This window comes from Fusarium oxysporum, chromosome I, assembly GCF_013085055.1.
Source record: "Fusarium oxysporum Fo47 chromosome I, complete sequence".
Taxonomy (NCBI): domain Eukaryota; kingdom Fungi; phylum Ascomycota; class Sordariomycetes; order Hypocreales; family Nectriaceae; genus Fusarium; species Fusarium oxysporum.
Window position 1 is genome coordinate 5421744 of NC_072840.1, and position 21332 is coordinate 5443075.

General features: G+C 49.9%; 4 protein-coding genes across 4 annotated transcripts; 1 reads left to right on the forward strand and 3 right to left on the reverse strand.

Annotated features, from left to right (window-relative positions):
• Nucleotides 1-885: 885 nt before the first annotated feature.
• On the reverse strand, nt 886-3287 carry FOBCDRAFT_284649 (uncharacterized protein; the record flags this gene model as incomplete). The annotated part of the gene is made up of 2 exons (XM_031194606.3): nt 886-3027; nt 3095-3287. 2 exons carry the CDS (start codon nt 3285-3287, stop codon nt 953-955), a joined length of 2268 nt encoding a protein of 755 aa, XP_031029344.2. The 3' UTR covers nt 886-952.
• A 4577-nt stretch (nt 3288-7864) lies between these two features.
• On the reverse strand, nt 7865-9298 carry FOBCDRAFT_8612 (uncharacterized protein). Its single transcript, XM_031195679.3, has 2 exons — nt 8247-9298; nt 7865-8192 (listed from the first exon to the last, which is right to left on the reverse strand). Exons 1-2 carry the CDS (start codon nt 9104-9106, stop codon nt 7958-7960), a joined length of 1095 nt encoding a protein of 364 aa, XP_031028389.2. The 5' UTR covers nt 9107-9298; the 3' UTR covers nt 7865-7957.
• A 7967-nt stretch (nt 9299-17265) lies between these two features.
• FOBCDRAFT_8621 (nucleotide-diphospho-sugar transferase) lies at nt 17266-19350 on the reverse strand. The gene is made up of 3 exons (XM_059612259.1): nt 19009-19350; nt 17534-18910; nt 17266-17476 (listed from the first exon to the last, which is right to left on the reverse strand). The coding sequence occupies exons 1-3, from the start codon at nt 19187-19189 to the stop codon at nt 17361-17363; spliced, it is 1674 nt and encodes a 557-aa protein (XP_059463941.1). The 5' UTR covers nt 19190-19350; the 3' UTR covers nt 17266-17360.
• A 230-nt stretch (nt 19351-19580) lies between these two features.
• On the forward strand, nt 19581-21299 carry FOBCDRAFT_213306 (uncharacterized protein). The gene is made up of 3 exons (XM_031194613.3): nt 19581-20452; nt 20501-20697; nt 20747-21299. The coding sequence occupies exons 1-3, from the start codon at nt 19817-19819 to the stop codon at nt 21144-21146; spliced, it is 1233 nt and encodes a 410-aa protein (XP_031029351.1). The 5' UTR covers nt 19581-19816; the 3' UTR covers nt 21147-21299.
• Nucleotides 21300-21332: the final 33 nt, after the last annotated feature.

Below are 21332 nucleotides of genomic sequence, written 5' to 3' on the forward strand. Positions count from 1 at the left end.
AACTCTAACAAATACCGTGCCTTGGGCCTGTAGCTTGCGGCTTTTAGCCCAAAGGGGATCGTTTGGTTCTAACCCAAGGTTGGATTCCTTTCTTGCTAAGCTCGGACCCTCTTCCTTCGTAACGTCCTCCAAAGAAGGACTGGTCAAGATCAAGACTCTGTGCCGTGTGCCACAAAACTCTATAATCAACCCGTCAAAGACATTCTTACCCACAACGTAGAACATCCCCCCCCCCCCCCCCCCCTCGTCCATGATGCACATGCACAAGGGGTCTTCTCTGTAAGGTAGGGAAGAGGATCCATGGGTAGGCGAATATTTTGTTGTCAGCTGAGGGTCTAGACTCTAGTGACTGCCTATCCTGGACGACGCGTTGACGCGATGTTACTCGCCATAGCTGTCAGCCTGCCAGTCAGTGTCTTGGAACCCATACCTCGGCTAGCAAGCGAATGTCTATCATCTCCTTAGTTAGGAATGTGGTCAGAGGATGGTCAAGAGTGAGCTTACTGTCAATGTCCAGAATATGAGGGAATAAATCCATATCGCATCAAAGCGCAGCATCAGAGGAATTCGTCATAATGAAGTCAACCCGAAAGTCGAATTATGCATCCTGAAGAACCGACAGTTTCGGCGGAGAACGAGAGACATGACATTTGCCACCTGAGCTGGCGATCCTTGAACCAATGTCGATGTCAGGATTCTCCTCATTCTGTGTATATCGGCCTATGCTAGCCACGTATCTCCCCATCAGATAATTATGAAACTCAATGCCAAGCACGCCGTTGACGATGTTCGGTCCCCTCCAGCCCGACGTCAAAACGAGGGTATCAAAAGTTTCAAAACCAGTTCCAGACACACAAACCTACCCTTTGACAGACTATTTGATAAAACAAAGTTTGAAGTGTCCGGAGTATTCCTCGCACAATTTCTTCGGGCAGTAGTTTAGACGCCCGGCTCATCTCCAATAGTCTGCGGTTTTGCTCCGTAGCGTCCCCTGGTGAGTCGAAACCTCAAGCTTCCCAAGCCAGAATCCATGCGGTGGACCAGGCGGGCAGGTTCCGCTGGCAGACTGGCCTTGCAGCTTGAGGTATTTTGCCCTGCCTTCGAGGCGGAACTGTTTTAGCTCAGACAGCACGTCTTTCATCGCGTCAAGCTCAACCCTTGTCGGCTTTTTGATGGTGGCAGACCTATGCCGACAGGGCATGATCGCCATACACCATGCTGTGTGAAAGACGAGTGCCGAAGAGGGGACGCCCGCACGTATTTGTGCAGGGGAGGCCGGTCCGATACGATCATGCACTTTGCAATGCAACGCCAGTTCTCGATAGTCTCGTAGCATGGGGTTGCTACTTTCGTTAGAGGCTGAGCCGACCCATACCTTGACCGTAGTGGACTTTCCATCCACCCAGACGTCTATGTCAAGGTGTTCAGTCTCCAGCTCCTGCTCCCCTTGAGAAACGGAAAATTCAGTCAGATCCCGTTTCTGAGGGGGAGATGTAGCTAGCTCTCGAACGGGCCGCGGGCGCCGGCCGGCCTCGTCATCGAAGAAACTGAACCCCTTATCGCCCGAGTTCAGTAGTTGTTTAGCATCTATCTCTCCGGCAATATAGGCATCGCCCTCGTAAGCATCCTGCTCGAATTCGAGCCGGAAGTGACGGAGGCCGGCCAAGACGCTGGGACCCCGCCGAGATGACAGGTCAAAAAGCGCACGCTCCTGCGTAGAGAGAAGTTTTAGGAAGGAAACCAGTCTATTGATCAGCGGGCCACTTGAACGCCGCGGAACATGTGTAAGGGTTAGTGAGGTGACGCGTGGATTCATGTCAGGGACAAAAGGCTCGGGGAAGGCCATCTCAGCCCGCGGCAGGAGTATATTCTCAGCGATGTGCAGACAAGCCATGCTGGAGAATCCCTCAAGTTCCAATGTGGGAATTTGAGTCACTACTGAATGGTGTAGCTTGACTACCCGCAAGTTCGACGACAGCACCGGCCGTAGTGTATGTGAAGCATAAAAGCCATAGAGTTTAGTCGCCTTAGGCCACCACACTGAGGCCATAGTCCCTTTCAGAGGCGGAACAAGCATCATAGAGTCGCAGCTAAACTGTTCGAGGCGTCCACGGCACAGCGTAAGTAGCTTCATGATGCCGAGGGATGAGACCCGATTGCCAGAGAGGTTGAGGTGCGTAAGCCCTTGTGAAGCTTGAAAACTCGCTGGTGGGAAATAGGGGTCCTCGCCTTGGAGGCCCCGGCAAACGGCGTCCGCCGCATCTGATTTGATGGGGAATTTCCCGTCTAGTCGTTTAGACACACATTCTTGGGGCAGTGTATCGTGAAGATCATACAGCGGTGCGTCGACAAAATGTCTGTTTGGATGACTGAAAGAGGCACTCCAATCAGACTCAACAATGCGAGTCCAGGTCCCAAAGTCAGGGGTTGTGCATCCGAATTCCAGCTTACCCTCGACATCAAAGTTGGTATCCGAGCGAAGATTGGCTGGCCACAAACAATGAGTCCAAATACTATCAAGCGCCTGGTCTGTTAGCTTGTTGTTAATCAAGTCCAAGCTCCATAGACGAGTTCCGAATCGAGCGGTTAGATTCTCAATAATGGTGTCGTCAACCTCCTTGCCTTGGATTTTCAGGACACGTAATTCAGGGAGCACATCGTCTTGGAATAAGGGACGGAGTGATCCCGAAGCATATGAGAGATCTAGATAGACAATTCCGCGAAGTGTGTTGATGAACTTGATTGATAGTGACACGGGGCAACCGGCCATGCTGAGGAGTTGAATCTGATGTCCGACCTCTGCGAAAGATTCAGAAGGGTCAAGATCTTCATGGCCATCGATGAGAATACAGTTTAGGTTTGGTAAGAACTTGACTGCATTCTTCAACTTCGTGTTGAGGTTGACACCCATGCTGAGAGAATATGTACCCCTGATGGAGCGAGCATCAAAGACTCGAACAAGGCTCAACGTCTCGGATCTCATCCGACTGACGCCGTTGAAAACAGAGTTCAGCAACCAATCCAAATCTGATGAAACTAATCAGTTCCTGCTCTGAGGACAAGAGACTAGGGCATTGTTCAGTCCATAGCTCACCATATTCTGCATCATCAAGACCGGTCACTGTGTCTGAGCGTGGGATACGACTCCATATGCGTGGGGCAAAAACGTCCCAGTACCGACGATTTACACCGCACAATGCCGGATAGTCCTTGGGAGAGACGTAGGGAGCCACTAGGGGCAGCCAGTCGGGGGAGACGGCATCTTGGTAAGATGGAAGCGAAGCCATCGCGAGATTGCTAAGTCAGCCCGGCCCAGCATCGAAACAACCAGGCTCCGGGGTCCCCGGGGTTTGCGTCGGTCGAGATAATCCGAGTCTCAACTTTGATAATCATGGGCATACAGTAAAAGAGAGAGAAAAAAAAGTGGTGACGCTCCGTTCCTCAGCTGGTTACTAGCAGTGCATGTGCATGTTGCTGGCTGGCAGGGCAGGCAGTGGAGATTGATGATGACATTATTCAGACGGAAATACTCCGCGAATTTGTTATTGGCTGTGGCACAGCAGCAAGTGACAAGCGCACAGGCCTCTTCAGCCTGTTTTAACGGCTGATGCCAAGATCGGAGCTAAGTTACAGGGGGTCGATCAGGGACGTGTGCACTGTGTCAACTGCATCGCTTATACTGTAGGGTCGTCATCAGTGACCATGAGAGCTGAATTGAAGAGCCGCCATGACGGCTAATTTTGAGTTACAGAGGGTCTGTATCCTTGAACAGCTGTCAAAACTGCAGTTGATGTGACCCTGCGAGATTGATTAACAGGCAATTTCTCGGAAACAGAGCTGTCACTATCACTTCTCACAACTCAACAGATTATCACCTCTCGTATCCATTGCATTGCAGTGCATTTACCTTACAGTATCCGACGGCAGGCATTCTACTTGATGATATCTCCACAAAATACCATGCAGGTCATGTCCCTGTCCCTGTCCCTGTCTTGCCGAGCAGACTTACCAACCAATTCGACGCATTCTTTCCCCGCGATCTATCACATCTCGCAAATACATGCACATTATACATGTGATACGTTCACCCGACGGGGGAAGACTCCGCCTGCTATTGTATGTAGGTGTCGTATTACTTACTGCACTGTAGGCCAAGGTAATCGACATATGCAATCTCATGCATGGAATAGCATGTCCCCCATACCAAGATCATGTTCGTTTCTTTCTTTTTTCGCTTCTCTTTTTGTATTTACGTACAGTAGCCTTCTAATCTCTTGCGTCATTGCCGCCACTGCAGTTCATCATTTTATGCTGTATAACCACCTCTTTTTTCATTCCTATGACCACAGTATCAAGAAGCAAAGAGAACTATCAACTCAACCATTTACTCATTCATTACCTGGTTCATGCAACCCATGTCCAACTATTACTGATCCTTGGGTACAGAACCCGGCGTCGATCACGGGCTTCACTTGCACCCGAAATCGCAATTCAGCTTGACATGGCCTATGTTTGATTATCTGATCTACATTGCATTCTCCATTTTGACTGCAACCTCGTTTAGATAAGTAAACCGGTTGCCGGGAACGAACCATGCAGAGATCATAGGCTTCCAGAGAATATTCCCTCACACCCAATAGTAGCAAGTTAACCCCCAAACACGAAATAGCCTCCACCAGTCCATTCAAACTCTGTTTTTTAACAAGTGCCGGCCGAGCACCACAAAAGGAAAAACAGACTTTCAGGGGTTCTCGTTCTCTACTGCGACTGAGAACTGCACTGTAGATGAATTACTGTGTTGGGGGACCCCTGTGGAGCCGCACCAATGTCATCAACGAAGCCATTCCCGTAACTCAATAGCCCTGACCCTAGTCTCCGCGCCGGCGTCGTCGCTTAACCGGTATTTGTTGTGTTTCCCCTATTCCCGTTCACGTGCTCTATGATAGACGTAACTCGGCCTCTTTGTTTAAGGGCATCATGTGGTCTACGAGATGAATAGTGACATTAGCTCATGTAACTTGTCGTTTTTGCATTGGGCTAACAATGGCGTTGAGATGGAGTGAGTACTGTCCATACTTATTGGATAACAAAAAAGGTCCATATCTTTAGAGTCTACGGAGATCGCGGACGTTTTGTTCCTGTCTCCTGTTCCTAAGCCTCCCTGAATCGAATGTATCGTGTCATGTTCCAGTACTTCCTCGTCCCCTCCCATCTCGCGTTGCACATCGGCGCCTCATCTCAGCTCATTCCAGGCACAAACGTCTCCTCAACGCCTCAATCCCACGGGATAGGGTCTGTGCAACAGTACAGAACCCGTGGGAACCCTTATCCGAGCTGCAAAACACACACGGCAAGAGAAAAAGGGTCCAAGGGTTTTGTGTCAGCCTTCATCTCAGCCACGGACTGTTATCCACTGACATCGCATACACTGAATCATCCTATGGACCACGGCCCAAGAGACACTACTAGACTCTCGAGATAATGTAGACACCCTGATACCCCATGCAAGTGACCCCCTAAGCGCCTCAGCATTGGAGATCCCCTTCCCCTTGTCGGCACGGACTCGATCATGTTCAGCCTCATACAATAATCGACATTGTCATATCAGATCATATCATGGTCCCCTGTCTCTGTGCGAAATGTGAAAGTGTGCATGTCATCATAATTCCCCAATTCTTTCTCCTCCCTACACATCTCGCCACGATCTAGTTGCACTCATAAGGCAACTCTTACTAAAGACATGGCCGTAAACTGCCTGACCCAGGCCACTATGGATGAAACTGGCTGCATACCTCCCTGTAGGAAGACTTTTCCTACCTAATTCATTTTATGTATTGGAACTATTTATGCAACCCTTCTGACTCTAAACAACCCTTTTGACACTCGGAAACTCTAATAATTTCTCCTTGAGGGTGTTGTTCTCTTCCGATGGTCTGCCTGGACGTGCTGGCATTATCTACTCTAGTAGAGTCTTCCTCTCCACCACGGCCCGCGTAGTCTACAATAGCCCCCAGTCCAGTCCAAGAGACCTCTTTTCCCAATTTGGAATACCTGTATCCGCAGTTTTTCTCAATGAATGAACTAACGTTAGATAGTAATCTGCTCCGCTGCGGATCGTGTCCAATGGCCTTTGCCGCTTACATTTCGTTGATCTTAGCATTCCTCGGGTCGGGAGGCAAAGACGGTTGACATTCCCTCTGCTAATATTGCAAATCAGAAACCGTTTGACATGTGTCTCTGTACCTCCCGCAATCCAAATCTTAATATTATTAGATCCAGACCCTCAAAAATCTCTGGCCGGATCTAAAAGCTCCAATCACATCATCGCTCCCCTGTCTCAGCCACTACCGTTTGAGCCTCTTGTTAGCCCAGAAATATCATATATCACATCCGACGTCCATCGGAGTGTCCACCGAGGCCCTAGAAGAACACACCACACCAATGCCTTGTCGACCCGTCTTTCTGTCTCTTTCATGTATGTACAGCACATCAAATCTGCCAGACCCAGAGCAGCGGGTGCTGCTACGCCGTATCTTGCCATCTCATATCACTCATCTCATCCTAATCTAGCAGAAGCAATGAGCCTGTGCATGCCCCTTGTCAGTGCTGGGACTAGGGTGCCAGGGTGACTCGCGGATCGGCAGGCGGTCCTACCCCGAGATCTGAGACATTATGGAGCTGTCTATCGGAAGCCAAAGCATCCATCCCATCCCATCCACTGTCTCTTTCGCTGTACTGCTCGCTCTGCCTGTCCGTGAAATGCTCCAATTCCGCTCTACGCTCGGGCCAAGAAGTCCCAGAAACTCTAAAGCCTGCCGAAGCTGAAGTCTTCTCTGTCGGATGCTGTCTTGGTCATATCTGATATCTTTTGGTTTCCTACTTTTCTGGGTATAGACCACCTGAAGATCTGCTTCTAAACACAAACTACATATCCTCAAGCCAATCAATCAACACGTGAATGCCTTTCACCCTTGCCCTGCACTATGCAATGCAATCTCCAGCTTTGTCTGTCTTGTCTCTCCACGAACAGGCATCACTATGTCCAGCTCAGCCATGTTCCCTGCGCCAGCTCAAAAAAAAAAAAAAAAAAAAAAAAAAAGGAATTGCTAATTGATATGTCACTTTCAAGGAGATAATATGGGGAAAGTCATGACGAAGGTGTTCATTTGACAGAATTTCTTGTTTCATTATCTGCTGCTCCAATCCTATATCCGCCACCATATTGTCCCAGCCATTCTTTGTCCAGAATGTGGAGGGTAATAGAAGAGAAAAGAATAGCTAACCAAAAAAGTAAAGAACGGATTCAACAAAATTCCTCAACACCGAGTAAAGAACAAAGTAAAGTAGAAAGCCTCTTCCCAAGGTAGAAACGCCCTTGCACCTTTGAAGTGGACCTAGTTGTGTGATAACAACTCCATCATGCAAATGCCACCCAAGTAAAAGTAACAGTGAAAGTAATGTCAAGTCAGGTAATCCTTTTCCGCGTCTTCTCTTCAGACATAGTAATCATACAGACCATTACACCCTCGTGTCTCCTGTAATTTCGTTTGCTTTCCAAAAGAGCTCTCTTGCCCGAGTCTCTAATGCAGCGGCGTCGACCATATGACGGTCTGGCTGCAGAAATGCTGCAATTCCTTTCTTTTTCCAGCTCCGCTTTTCCGTATATGATAGTGTGTAGATGCGAATGTGTGTGGACGAGACAGACAAAATATGTATGTGTTTGTTGGGTATGTGTGTCTGAATGTGTGTGTGTATCTCCCCAATCAAGTTGAGCGAGTGCGCGGGTCTTGGTCTTGTTCTGCGTGTCTCATATAAGTGGCGCCCTTGGGACTCGACTCTTCCCTGTTCTCGTTATTCCGCCAGTGGCGACTGACGGAGTTCTTAAGTAAGGTACCCGGCCAAGATATGTCCATCAGTAAAAGTAAAAGTAGGTAATGCCAAGCAGTCAATGACAGGCTTAGTATTCTGAGCCCCGCTTCTCAGCAATCTTGGACTTTGAGGGCGCTCTTCGCTTCCTGCTTCGCTCCTCCTGCTCAATAACAGGGACTGCAGCAGGGATAAATTCAACTCCGCGGTTGCGGCTGTTGGGTCGTGCGTGTAGCTTGCGGTGGTTGTTGAGGTTATCTTGGCGGTTGAATTGGTCCTTTCCGCAGAACTCGCATGAGAAACGGTTAGGTCCTTCACCGTGAAAACTGCATTTTGTCAGTGAAAATGTTCATTTTTTATGAATCTTAGTAAATACTCACGTTTGCTTGTGACGCTTGAGATGCTCATTTCGTCGGAAGGCCTTGTGGCAACCAGGGTAGTCACACTTGCACATGGCTCTTCGAACAACATCAACTTGAGCAGAATCGGGCTTGATCGATCGCTTCCTCGATGATCGAATCTGAGCTCGCTGAAGTTCAGCACTCTTCTGCTGGATCTCATGCACCATTAACTTCCTTTGAGCACGCATGCGGTTGGGAGAGTTGGGGTCATGAAGATGGTAGCCAAGAGGTGACTGAGAGTGGCGGTCCATATCGAAAGTGTCAAAGTCACTTGAGAGTTGTCTGTTAGGGAAGAATGAGATGGGACTATCGTTGGCACAAGACCATGATGAGCCGGTCTCGGCAGCCTCAGAGCCAGAGATGCTCTGGGTTGGTGTCATCATGAAAGAGGCGGGGCCCATTGAAGCATCAGGAGAGTACGAATACATGCCGAAGGAGTTTGATGGTGTCAATGAGCCCATTGATCCGTGGTGTGCCATGTTCATGTCCATCATGTGCTCGTACTCGAAGCCGAGTTGTTCTCGCTTCATGGGAGTGTTGGGGAGAGAGTCGGAGAATGAGATGTGCTCAGGCTCAGGCTTGACAGGGCCAAACATGAACTTGCCCATTGCTGATGAGGGAGGGGTCAGCTCTGCCCGGTGGGAGACAGAGTTGTAAGGGCCATCAAAGTCCATGTTGCCGAATTCATGAGGTGTTGATCGTCGAGATGTAGGAGTGAATGGGTCGTAGGCTGATGAGGCGGAGGAGAAGCTTGTGGTGGTGGAAGGGCAGGACATGGGCTGACTGCAGAGGCTGAAGGAGTCGTCCATGTCGAACCGGTAATCCGACTCGAACTGCATTTTTGAGTATGAGAAGAAGTGTTAAAGAGAGAATAGATGAGTAAGGGATGGGATGTATGTGAATATGTCTTGAGTTGACCTCGAATAAAGGGTGAAAGTGTTCAAGGTTGGTCTCAAAAGGCTGTGAAGAATAATCAAGAGTTGAGTAAAGTTGTTCAGTTGTCTGGTGAGTGAGTCTGATCGGGAATGTTTTTTCATCTTTCGAGGACGGACGCCCTTGAAGATATAGAGATGAGGTGGAATGAGGTACGCAGCATCGAGCTGCGGGTCTTGAGACAGTCAAGCTGTTAACTCAACCACCCGTAGATCCTTGAACACAGCCGGTGCAGCTAGTAGGGAACCCGCGAGACACAGCTATGATCCAATACCCCCAGGGCAAGAATGCGAACAAGGATCGAGATCTTTGCTCTGAGGAGGAACAGTTCAGGTAGGGCGACGGGAGAGGCGTGATTGATCCACAGTTGAGCGAGTGGGTTTATTGCTCGCATAGAGTGAGTGCAATGTTTTGGATGAATTTGTGTCAGTTATGATCAAGCGTCCCTGGGGGTGTTTCGCTCAGCCCTCAACGCCCTCAGCTGGACTAGTTGCTGGTTAGTTGTACAGCAGCAAGAGAAGAGACCAATACAGACGTGGAACTTGATCCGAGAAGTTGGGTTTATGAAAGTGAGAGAAGAAGAAATACTACACTGGCATTGGGTAATGCAGGACTCGGAGAATAGGGACAAAGTGAAGAACCAGAACAAAGGCACGTATAATGGCAGTCGAGAATATGCTTGAACCAAGGGTCGGTATATGGGGGGTGCAGTATAGCCTGGGATGGGGGCGTGGCATTAGACCACGTCCCTGACTCTGGGGCGGTTCCTCGCTCGAATCCACAACTTTATGGACACCCCTGCAGCCGCCTAATCATGACCATGCTGCGGATCCCAGGGAAAAGAAAAAGGGTGTGGGTGTGTGATGCCTCGACGCCAACTCTCCCATTACCTGAAAGACTCGAGGTGAAGTTGAGTGACTATATCGGTCCCTGCATGAGTTGCATGAACATAACCCCCGGGGTGAGAAAAGGTGTCACTGACTGGACTGACTGACGCCAGCCCTCCATGTCCATGTCCATCTCCATAATCCCATCTCGCACATGTGCCACAGGACAGGGCCTACCTGTCAAGGTCAATGTCAAGGTAAATATGGGTAAGCCACGCCTAGAGCGTGGGAGTCTCTTCTGAGGTAATTGTGTGGGTGCCCCAGATCTAGTGTAAGGATGTACGGATGTACGTCCATATCGTCTCGGTCGGTCTCTTCTCATTCAGAAACTGTTAGCTCTCTTGCCTCCGACAGTAATGGATATCATCTCTAGGAATGATCAGGGCCTGGAATGGGAGAGAGTGGAAATGTCGCTCAGAAAGGCCATCAAGTGAGACAGGGCTACTGCTACTCCGTGCCGAGTCGAGGGGACCCAAGCCAAGACCATCAGAAGGTTCATGTTCCTGAGCGTGCCTGGATGTGTTACCTCTTGGGCGAAACATGACCCATCCGAAAGGTCTTTTTGGTTTCCCCATATCTTGACTCCCTTGAGACTGTACAGTAGTGTCGAGACAAGACAAGACAAGACAAGACAAGAGAGCGGAACGATTAGTGGGATATCTCTCACTCGAGAGTCAGAGTGAAGATGTGGGTCAGCAGGAGAGAAGGTTTAGCAAAGGAGTACAGTGATTGAAGGTAATCTGGCCCTATTCGTGAAAAGAAATCACAGGCGTGGTGCAGGTCTCACCCAAAACGAAAGGGACCAGCGGGTGTTCCTGGCGATGGATGGGGCATCACTGCAAGAGCACGGGAGCTGTGTGCTCGTATCCGCACATTACGGATAGAGTTGAGTACATAGAGTGAGTGTAAGGAGTAGGTCGAGCAGAGTTTCTTCGTGGACCCTGATCCGATAAACGTCTCAGAGTGTTGATTTTTTTCGGCTGATGCTGACTCTGCAAACCAACAACATGGTCACAGAAAAGCTCCATCCGAGGAGGGCTCCTTGTGATGTCATTGGACGGGAAGAGCTCTGTTGGCCTGCAGATCCGGTCCAACCATCGGAAGGTCTGCTGCGAATGCAACTCCAACTGCACTGTAGAGTCGCATTGCAGCTTTACAAGGGCGGCATCGGCAATTGTTGAAGGTGTAAAGGTGCCGGGTGCTGGGTGACTCAGCCATGCCAATGCCAGGCCAGACCCAAAAAAGAATGTAACGTCAGAGCGGCTAAACTCAAATATCCATCATGGAATAGGCTCGAGTTCACCTGGAGAAAATGAAGATATCGGACGGTAGCGGAGCAACCACGCCATCTATCCTTACAGTTCATATGCGTAGAATACAAATTAAGTTCCCATTGACAGGTGAGCGTGGTAAGCCAACCTGGTTAGGACCCCTGCTTCGCCTATCGTAAGAGGAAAGGAAAACAAGTTGCCTTGCCTGTCAAGTTTGTGCACTAAAACTACCTATCCTATTGTAGTCGCGCACGGTTCTCAATATGACAAAAGAGAGAAGAGAGACTGCCAAACTGACAGGCACAGAGAAGAGAATGGAACAAAGGGCATCCGTCTCGCTTGGAAGTGGTATTGTAATTGTGCCGAGGAGGGGACTCGGTTGACCCTGAAAACTGATAACAGGACCGAACTCGACTGAACTGACTCTATCGATAGATTTGAAACTCCTTGATCAAAGGAGTTGCTCAAGGAGATGTAATATAGTCAATAGTGTGCAACTGCCCTCCAATTCTTTATTTCAATGTCTCCGAGTTTATTATCCGCCGGGCATTGAATTATTCCTAAGGAGGGGTAGAGTTGAGTGAGTAGCCCCTCTCAACCACTTACCTTACTACCCCATCTTAGCTCTGCTTGGCTCATCAAGTCAAACCGAGGCGCACTATACACTCATGCTCCCTAGCCCCAGTAAAACGCGACCTGGACGCGTTCCCAGGCGTGATAAGGGAAGCTGGGAGACTGAAGTCATAACAAAGGGAAACAGTCCAGTTAGTGCATCGCGCAAGTGTCTGGTGCAAGCACTAACGCGAGGCTCGGGACGGTAGCTGCGGGGCCTACTTTCGCTCGCTACAGCACCTTACCTAGAGGCAGATAAGAGCGCAATGCCTTGGTTTGGGCCTGCGAATAGCAGTGTCAGCTCTCAAAGTGCCCCTAGTGCCGGGCGATCTTCCGGGGAGCGACCCAGCGATCCTCCCAAGAAATCAAATCTAGGAACGGAGAGGGGACAGGGGCCCTTCAGTGGAGGGAGCCATCGGAGGGAGAGGCTGTTTGGCGCTGGCGCTGGCGCTGGCGTTGGCGTTCGTTCATAGATCTGACTTTTCTTCTTCTATTCCCCACTGAAAATCAGCCAAGTTAGACTTATCGGTGCGGTAGCATTACACGCCCCCCGTCTGGTAATGCACACACATACACAGTTGAAGGCTGGTAAGACACCTGAGATGGGCTGGGCAGGGTTGTTCAGTTTGGTGATATATCGTTTTTTTTTCTTTCTGTTCTGCTCTCACTTTGGAAATGTGCAGTAACTTAACCTAGCCGAAATGGATGATGCGAGAGCTACTAACGCAATACGCAATGCCTCGGGTCGCTTGTTTGCTAAACGAACGGAATATGCCAGAGTAAGATTTCACCACCAATGCCCTTGCAGTGTCTGAAGCGGATGTTAGTAAAGTCTCCGCCATGATGAGAAACAAAGTGTTCATCATCATTTCTACTATACATATGCATCTCATATTAAGAAAACGTTGCAGTATTGGAGCAGTGAACGAATAGTGCGTGCAGCTGGTGGCATCATCTCATCTCATTTACACCATGTACAGGGCCAATTCCACTGCATACCCGATATCTGCAGTCCTTTCGTCATACGGCATCGTAAGTTACTTTTTTCGTCCTGTCTCTTTGCCTGCCCTGCCCTGCCCTGCCATGAGCTGAACTGGGCTGGTAATACCGAGCAGAGTAGCATCTCATACGGGCTCCCAGCGGGAATCCGAATGCTTCCATGTACTATCCACTTCTTCCCGTGCCTAGCCTCTGTCTAATTCAGGGCCAGGGCCAAAAGAGTAAGAGTCTGAGAGAGGGGAGGGGAGCACTTTAGGCATGCGTACCAGGTTTTCCCCTGCTTCCCGTCTCCGCTAACTCAAGAGCTGAAGAGTCGAGGCCCGTGATCTGACAAACAAGAGCTCCTCCTCAGCTTACACAGATGGGATGGATCACCAAAGAGGTCCCTCCCCCCGCCGAGGAAAGGCCAAGCCCGTTATCCCAAAGGTAGATCCATCTCCGGCCCGGCTTTCCAGCGCCGTTGCTCCCGTAAAGTATACGAGCTCCCCAAAGCAAAAAGACTATGTGCTGTGCCAAGATGCTAGTATATGTGAAGGATTTTCGTACTGTCTCGTGTGATGAAAATGTTGAATTCCCCGCATGATAGACCGTGAAGCAGATCTGCTGTTCAAGTTCCTTCTTCATCTCACACAATGGCATCATAGATTTATAACCTCATAGTCTCACCTGAGCTGCGGACACGCATCCGCAGGTTGTCCTACCAATCAGAGTCTTGAGTGTCATATCAAGCGCCACAAGTCCCAGCAGCTGTCGAGACCTTGTGTCGGGGCTCTAAGTGATCTATCATAAATCCTGCCCACTCTGCATACTCCATGGGGGATGGTCTAATCAGACAAAAAGTGGTCTTGCGCAGTAAAGTCCTTGTCCACGCACTCGTCCCTCTGGGCTAGTGCCGTTGATGTACAGTTGGATTGCTTGGTTGGTAATGCCATATGCGAACACCAGGAGGCCCAATTGGGTGCATGGTGTTCCCTTGTGTAGAGCTCTTTGCGGGCACCGGGCCCAGGAATTGCCGAATTGACCTGGGGACTATCACTATCACCAACTTATCAACCTGTCAACTTGCCTTGGCCGCATCCCTTGACTCCCGTATCGAGTAGACGATGTTACATCTGCTGCCCATTCGGTGTTTGTCTCCCTCTCTTTACGGTAATCATACGCTATTGTTCTTACTCTCCCTGGTTGACAATCTATCCATCAGGCTAGTTATCAGACGATTGTAGCAGTATGCCACGCAGACTACTGTACCCCGATCCATAAGGAGAATAACGCTTCGTGTCTTGGCGGTACTGACTGACTGCTGTGGCTATTATTGTGGCTTCTGGAGGCTGCAACATGGTAATTCAACTGGCAGCGGAATAATAACGCCAACATATTTTATCGGTATTCAGAAATGATTGACGTGCCCATACTCTTGCCGACGGCGAACTGAAGGAGCCTATACTCTCCACATCTGGTTCTCACTGTGATGGGCCCGTGGACAAGCCCACATTCATCATGCCTGGGGGAGACCGGGCAGCCTTGGAGTGAGGGACTCGGCCGGCCGGGGTCTACGGCTTCTGGGCCAAGGGTCCCGAAGCTGTCAGTCTCCGCTGACACAGTTACGTTAGCTTTTGTAAGCTATTCTGCCCTACATTGATCTATGTGAAGAATGTCATCCAAACTCGGTGGTATCTGTTAGTGCCCTCTATCTGGATAGCTTTCAGTCCCTTGAGTATCGTGGTCCACTTCCCTCGGTTCTCTGCGCAGCCTATATATCATACCAGCTAAGCCCAGGCCCCATGAGATCGCCGATGCACTCTACTTTCCACGATGCGAGCGACCGAAATGCCATATGGCACGTTTTGCATTTTTGTTTCCTTGGGCTTGGGGTGCTCTGTGCTTCCCCCCCCAGATCGAAGTTACACCGCAGCCGCTGTTACACCCGCCGTGAATCTCCCGCCATCTAGGTTTGTGATCTGACGGACGGCGGGCGGGAGAAGATCACCGTACTGGGGATAGTCAGGGGTCTGGAAAGCCAGTTTTTCAGGGCCTGCTCCCTGTAGCAGTTCCTGTTCCTGTTCCATTTTGGAGATCCTGTGGTCTCCCGAAACCTTGGCCCTGCGTCATCTGCATCTGCAGCATGAGGCACGTCAGGGTATAATTGGCCCCGAGACTGAGACTCTTACACAGCATAAAGCAAGGTACGGAGGTTTTCCCCGCCACAAACCAATTTGTGTCATTGTTTATCTATTCTCTGTCTCTCGCTCTGCACTCTCTCCCTCACAATGCTACCTTTGTCAATAGGTGTCACTGACTTTGTTTCGCTACCGTTTCTCGCCTCTTGACGAGACGGTCATGCTTACGGTGACATTCGCATATCAATAGCACCGGAATGCAGGCTCAAAACGACCGTTTTGACCGTTGGTAGCGTGGCATTGCTTAACATACGTCGGGCCGGTAACTAATGGCTCTGGTGTGGACGGTAACGCAGCCTCAAAATAATATCGGCCTTTTTTTCTCACGGTGAATGGCACAATGGCCCTTTTGTTTCGACGGGAAAGATATTATCCAATGGCCAGATCTCGTGAATTCGCGGAAGCCAGAAATAAACTTTCGCCCAGAACCGGAGCCATGATGGCGCTTGGCTGTATGAGTTCACTATCCACGATGTCCATTCCCTAAATGGAGTTTAGCTACTCGTAGTCTAAGTTAGTAAAACCCTCTCGCCTAATGGATTGACAGTTTCCGCGGAGCCGCTCGATTTCACGATGTTGACATTTTCGGTTTTGATTTATGCAGCTCATGACTCTGACAATGGCCTTTCAAACACTAATTCTCTATATTCCATGTTCCAGAATACGCCTCGTTCAGTTGACACGATCGATCGATCGGCAGGAGATTTATTCTACCAATGAGGCTATAGAACATGTAGGGTAACTCAGGGCTTAGGATGGTTTCAAGTAGCTACACTTCATAGGGCGTATATTAGAACAGATAAATCTCCTCTGGGCTAAATCGTCCCATACGCTTGGGCTTGTGTCAGTAGTTTAACAGACTTTTGTCATCAGTGACCTTGTTGGTGACATAATATTGTTTAACTTACTCAGTATGTGCTATGTCAGTCACCGCGCCACGACACCTGCCACGGTTCAAGACGAGACAAGACGAGACGAGTCCTGAACATCTAGACTTGAGACCATTGAGCAAGCACAGAATTCTGCAGTTGAAGGGCGAATTAAGCATATCTGACGTATTTCGGACAATAAGCAAACATGGGGAAATTTGTAAATTGGATGGGAATACCATCAAACGTGGCTGTCAAAAGAGGTGCAGATTCTATCTATAGAAAAGCCGTTATGAAGCCACTTTGTTTCGTTTCAACATGGCAACCTAATCAATACAGCCCTATATGAAGATCCACGGAACTCAATCTATGCATATTGGATCCTAATTTTTCTTTACTTTCTTAGTGAATAACAGCCTTTGCTTCAGCTTTCGATCTCAGTATATTCTCTCGATCTTCGGTGGGTGCGGCATACTATCTGACTTCGCGACGAGCTATCACTCCAGCCTTAGCGAGGATTCGCGGTCAGCCGGTCACTGCCCACGCCCGCAGAGTGACTATTGCGATAGTCTTACGTTTAGAATGTCACTGCAAGGCTGGAGTACCAGTCGTGGTTTGGTCCCGAATTCCCTAGATAGGCCCGCCCGCGCTTACGCGTATAAGGGAAGCGAGCCAACAGTGACACCTTTTTGATCAGCTATATCGTCAAAGCGTAGACAGAGAGGAACGAAATCTGAACACGCCCTCAATGAGTAAGTGAAGTGACTTGATTAGGGTGACAGTGCATTAGTTTCGTCCCGTCTCACGATCGTCGATCTTATCCCCAACCTCGACAGCGATTCACATCTAGTGCTGCTGCTATCGAGAAAGTGATATCCCAAAGTTCTTGGTAAGGAACATCCTAAGGTGCAAAATCGTACGATTTCCTGATCGACAATGCTCTCCTTGCAGTGTTGCTGTTCGGACGAACGTGAAGCGAGACATGTTGGTAAGCTGCCCGCAAAGGATAGCTCGGCACGGTTGGTAGGTGACATCGTGGGTCTCAAGTCAGACGTTTCCCGTCAAGCGATATTGAATCCAGCATTCGCCTGTGAAACAATTCCAACTCATCGTATTCCCCAGGTGGCGATGGCACTTTGACGGGCATCCATTCGGCTTAGGCGTACCGGGGGCTCGATACTACCATGCGCTGTAAGGAAAAGTCTCGAACATTCAACACCACACGTGAAATGCAACCATAGTGGTGATATTGGAGGTGCGGGCAATAACAGAGTTGGGTCGAAACAAACAAGCGAGGAAGTCTATTGCATGCTTCTCCGTTTATGGTTACATCCGAGATTCTAAGTTAATCCATCACTGCTTGCTCGGCGTCAGCTTCCATGTCCTGGAGGACTTCCTCCATCTCAGCTTCTGTGGCCTCCAAACCCTCAGAGCTCATGAGCTTGTTGTCCTTGTCCTCAGCTGTGCAGGGGTGGTTAGCGTGACGATCATCTCTAGGGTAGGGAAACGGGAACTCACTTCGAGCTTCAACGAGCAGATTCTCTTGAACCTCACAGTCAGTCAAAACAGATCCATCTCCAATGACAGCTCTCTTTCCAATAATGCAACGCGTCAACTTGCATGCCTTTCCAACAACAACTCCTTCCATAAGTAGACACTGAGAGAGCTTGGCACCCTCGTTGATCTGCGAACCGGCGCCGATCACAGTTTCTTTGATAGAGGTCTTCTCCTCCACAGTGACATTCTCCGCAATGAGGCTGTCCTTTTGTGTGATTGTCGTGCGTGCCTTAACACCTTCAGGGTAAGCGATCTTCTTTGCATGTGCATATGGTGATGGTGATTCTCCGCCTGTCTCTTCGAGTGATGGAAGCTTGGCCAGCTGAAGTGAAATGGCGAGCAACAGCTGTGCCGTGTCAACACGACGAATCAAAGGAGCTGAGCTCCCGCCCGGGTGGACATAGGCAACGATCGGCGGGACTTGGAACGACGTCGACTTCTCGGCAGCTGATGGTCCGTCATCAACTGCAATACTCGGCACTGATGTCTCGGCAGCCGTGTCACCGTATGTGTTCCAATCACTCCGGATGTTATCTGGGGTGGAAACTCTGGAAGGCGAGCTAGGTCGTTCATCGTCCTTAGTCTCCTCAACACGACCTTGGGCACAAGCACTCTCCAGATTCAACTTCTCGGCAAGACCGGATTGCCAGCCAGCCTTTGCCCACCATCCGACAACATCCTCACCAATACTCTCCATTCGCTCGTTATCCTTGACAAAATCGAGAACCCATCGAGGGAAGATGTAGATGTGGGCATCTCGGTGTGTGGTGAACATTCGTACGCGAGAATGGGCACGCAGCAAGCCGTGACGGATTGGAAGTGAACCCTTGTCCTCTGTCAAATCTCTCAGAGAGTCGGTTGGCATGGAGTACACCAGCTTTGACAAGTTTGAGAAGAGAGATCCCTTTGATGGTGTAACAGGAGATGAAGGCAACGGGGTTGTCGCAATGAAGTCTGTCTCCTCCTTCTTGACAGGTGCAACTGCCTTTGTATCATACCAAACGCCAAGTGCACCGCTGTGAACTGATCGATGGCCGTTGGAAAGCCTGGCTGTTCCAAGCATGTCTGTCAGACTAGCTGACTTGACCATCCATGATTGTAGAAGCTTGTCTCCTCCTAGTTCGCAGACCAAGTCACAAGGGAGTACGACAAAGTCACCAGTGATAATCTTCCTAATCTCTGGCAGCCGCAGGATCTCAGCAGTGCCTGTGTTTTGATCAAGATCTACTGGTGAGAGTATGTCGGGTCGCGGCAAAGGCAGCGCAGTTAGATGAAGGTTAGTGTTAAGAGCAGTTGAAATGGCCTCGGATGCTGTAGGAGGACAGACAAGATTTATGTCTAGTGGTTGTCAGTATGTATCCTTTCATAATTGGAGAGTGAGGAGCTATCTACGGATATACTCAATGAGTCACCCTATAGCACCAGACTTCACTGACCTGTGATGCCCATTCGATAGCAGAAATCAAGTGCGTACCAGACCATAGGTCGGTTTGCAATAGGGAGAAGGGCCTTGGGGCTCTCATCGGGGTTAGAGGTGAATGTCGGGAATGACGAACCAGGCCCGCAAAGAATGAGGGCTTGAAGCCCAGTTGACGGCATTGATACAGCGTGGGGCATAACACCGCGGGGTTCCTTGTTGACTTGCTGATGCAGAGGTGAAAGATCTGAGATAGAGTCAACTTTCGGTAGAAATCCGCTGTGGCCTCAGTGTGTGGGTTGGTCTGTTAATGCCAACGCGAGGGCCGTTGTTGCTGTATGAAGTCGAATATGAAGTGAAGAGTCACTCAAATCCATTGCCAAGACATCAAAAATGTACGTTCGTGGGGTGCTGTCCCGCCTGTGGCTGCAGCTGTGGCTGTTGTGATACACAGCCACAGAGCTCATTTCACCGGGATTCACGTGGACGGATTGGACCCGACCTCGGTACGGATTATTGGATAGTCCCCCGCAATTGAGCCCCTGAAACGCTGAGCTCTTTGTCGGCCCTCGGGCTGCTGACCCCGTTGTTGCTGGGGTAGATGGCCTCAGCTCCACTGGCTTGTTGATGCCGATTACACCAACCACCGCGTATCGACAAGAATCGGATCTGGCCCCAGACTTCGCTACTTTAACGGCTGCGCCAATATCACGCAATTGTTCAAGAGTTACAAACTCACGACACTCGAATTGCACGAAAAGGCCCTTTGCGCCTGCTGCCATTGGCGTCATCACCTCCACCTAGCAATGCGACAGTGCGCCGCGTAAATGTCGCCCGATCACGGATCGTCGCGGTCGCGACGGGGAGTTTGGAGCCACTGGGTCCCTCTCGCAGTTACACTTACAGTTGCTACTGTAGGCGTAGCTGCTTGGGTTTGGAGTCAGCGAAAAGACGGAGATGACGAAGACGACCACTACGGCTTAGACTACGGCAATCAAGCTCGCGCAGGTGACAATCAACCCCACGGTTCCCGAGACATCAATTCGCGCGATGTTCAAGGCCCCGAGAAACCACCACGACCTGATGGCCAGAGCCATGGAATTGCGCCCGCGGACGAAGATGCGGCCGGCGGAGGCTGGGGCTCGCGCATGTCTGGTGCTCTACGGCGAACACCGAGCCCGCAGCAGTTCTTTGACTCGACAGGTAAGACTGTGGCGGCTGGTGTCGCAGCTGCGAGTGCAGCTATGGGCAAGGCTTTGGCTAGCATTCGCGAGGAGGACAAGAGCCCCTTTGACGATACCAACCCCTGGCAAGAGGAAGCAGATGCTAAGAAAGAACGAGCGCCCGCCGATACGTCGTCACCACTCGTCGGCGGCAATAGGCGACGCAAGACGGTTGCGATTGTGGTGTCTGCCGAGACAGGCGCCGTGCCTGAAGAGGAGGATTCGTTCCACGAGCACGCTGTAAGTTGGTCAGACTGTTCTCCGAGGTCGCGCACTAACACGTTCCAGTCTATCCTCTCCCACATCCCTCGAAACATCGATCACTCCAAGGTTAAGCTATTTGTTCTGATTTACGCTCCTGGTTTGAAGGAACCTACTATGGATACTGCTACTAGTAACCTTCCGCCAACTTCGCTGAGCTCTTCATTTTCTAACATTGGGCACGATCAAGTTCAAACCCCAGCTGAAGAGTCAAAGAACCAGCTGTATGCTTTACTTGCGCTGTTGAATCGTACTATTGCTGACAACTCGTAGTGAATCCGCAAGCCCTTCTTTTAACTCCATCTACTCACAGGCTTTAAGTTTGGTCGAAAAGGAGACAATGGTTCTCCCTTTCACTACACCTAACGGCCACGTTCATATCCTGCGACACCTCCAGCCAGAAGTCATCTATCTCCAGAAGGCTCTCTCTGGTCAGGATGGCAGCATCATCACCACCCTCCAGACCTGGCTTCGACATGACGTCATTCTGGTTGTTGGAGCTGATGGTGGTTCTGGTGGATTGGCAGATAGTGAATCCGAGGCCGAGAGGGCTGGAAAGAGCCAAGAATGGTGGCAGCGCCCTGAAAGAGTTGGACGAGGACGTGGAGTTGTGGTTGTTGATAGTATGAGGCTGAATGATGATTGGGCGCGTCGAGTCCAGGGCCAGGAGTGAGACTAACGTGTCTTGCGCAATCTGGCACGAGATACCATGAGCTTTGGACTTTAGTATATGCTATTAAGGATTATTTACAGACACGAGCACGCGTGTATTTATTCAATGATTTCATCTACCTTATTTTAGAAAATATTGAATTTTGTATGCAAACCTTTTACGCCTTTTACTTTTGCGATAATGCGC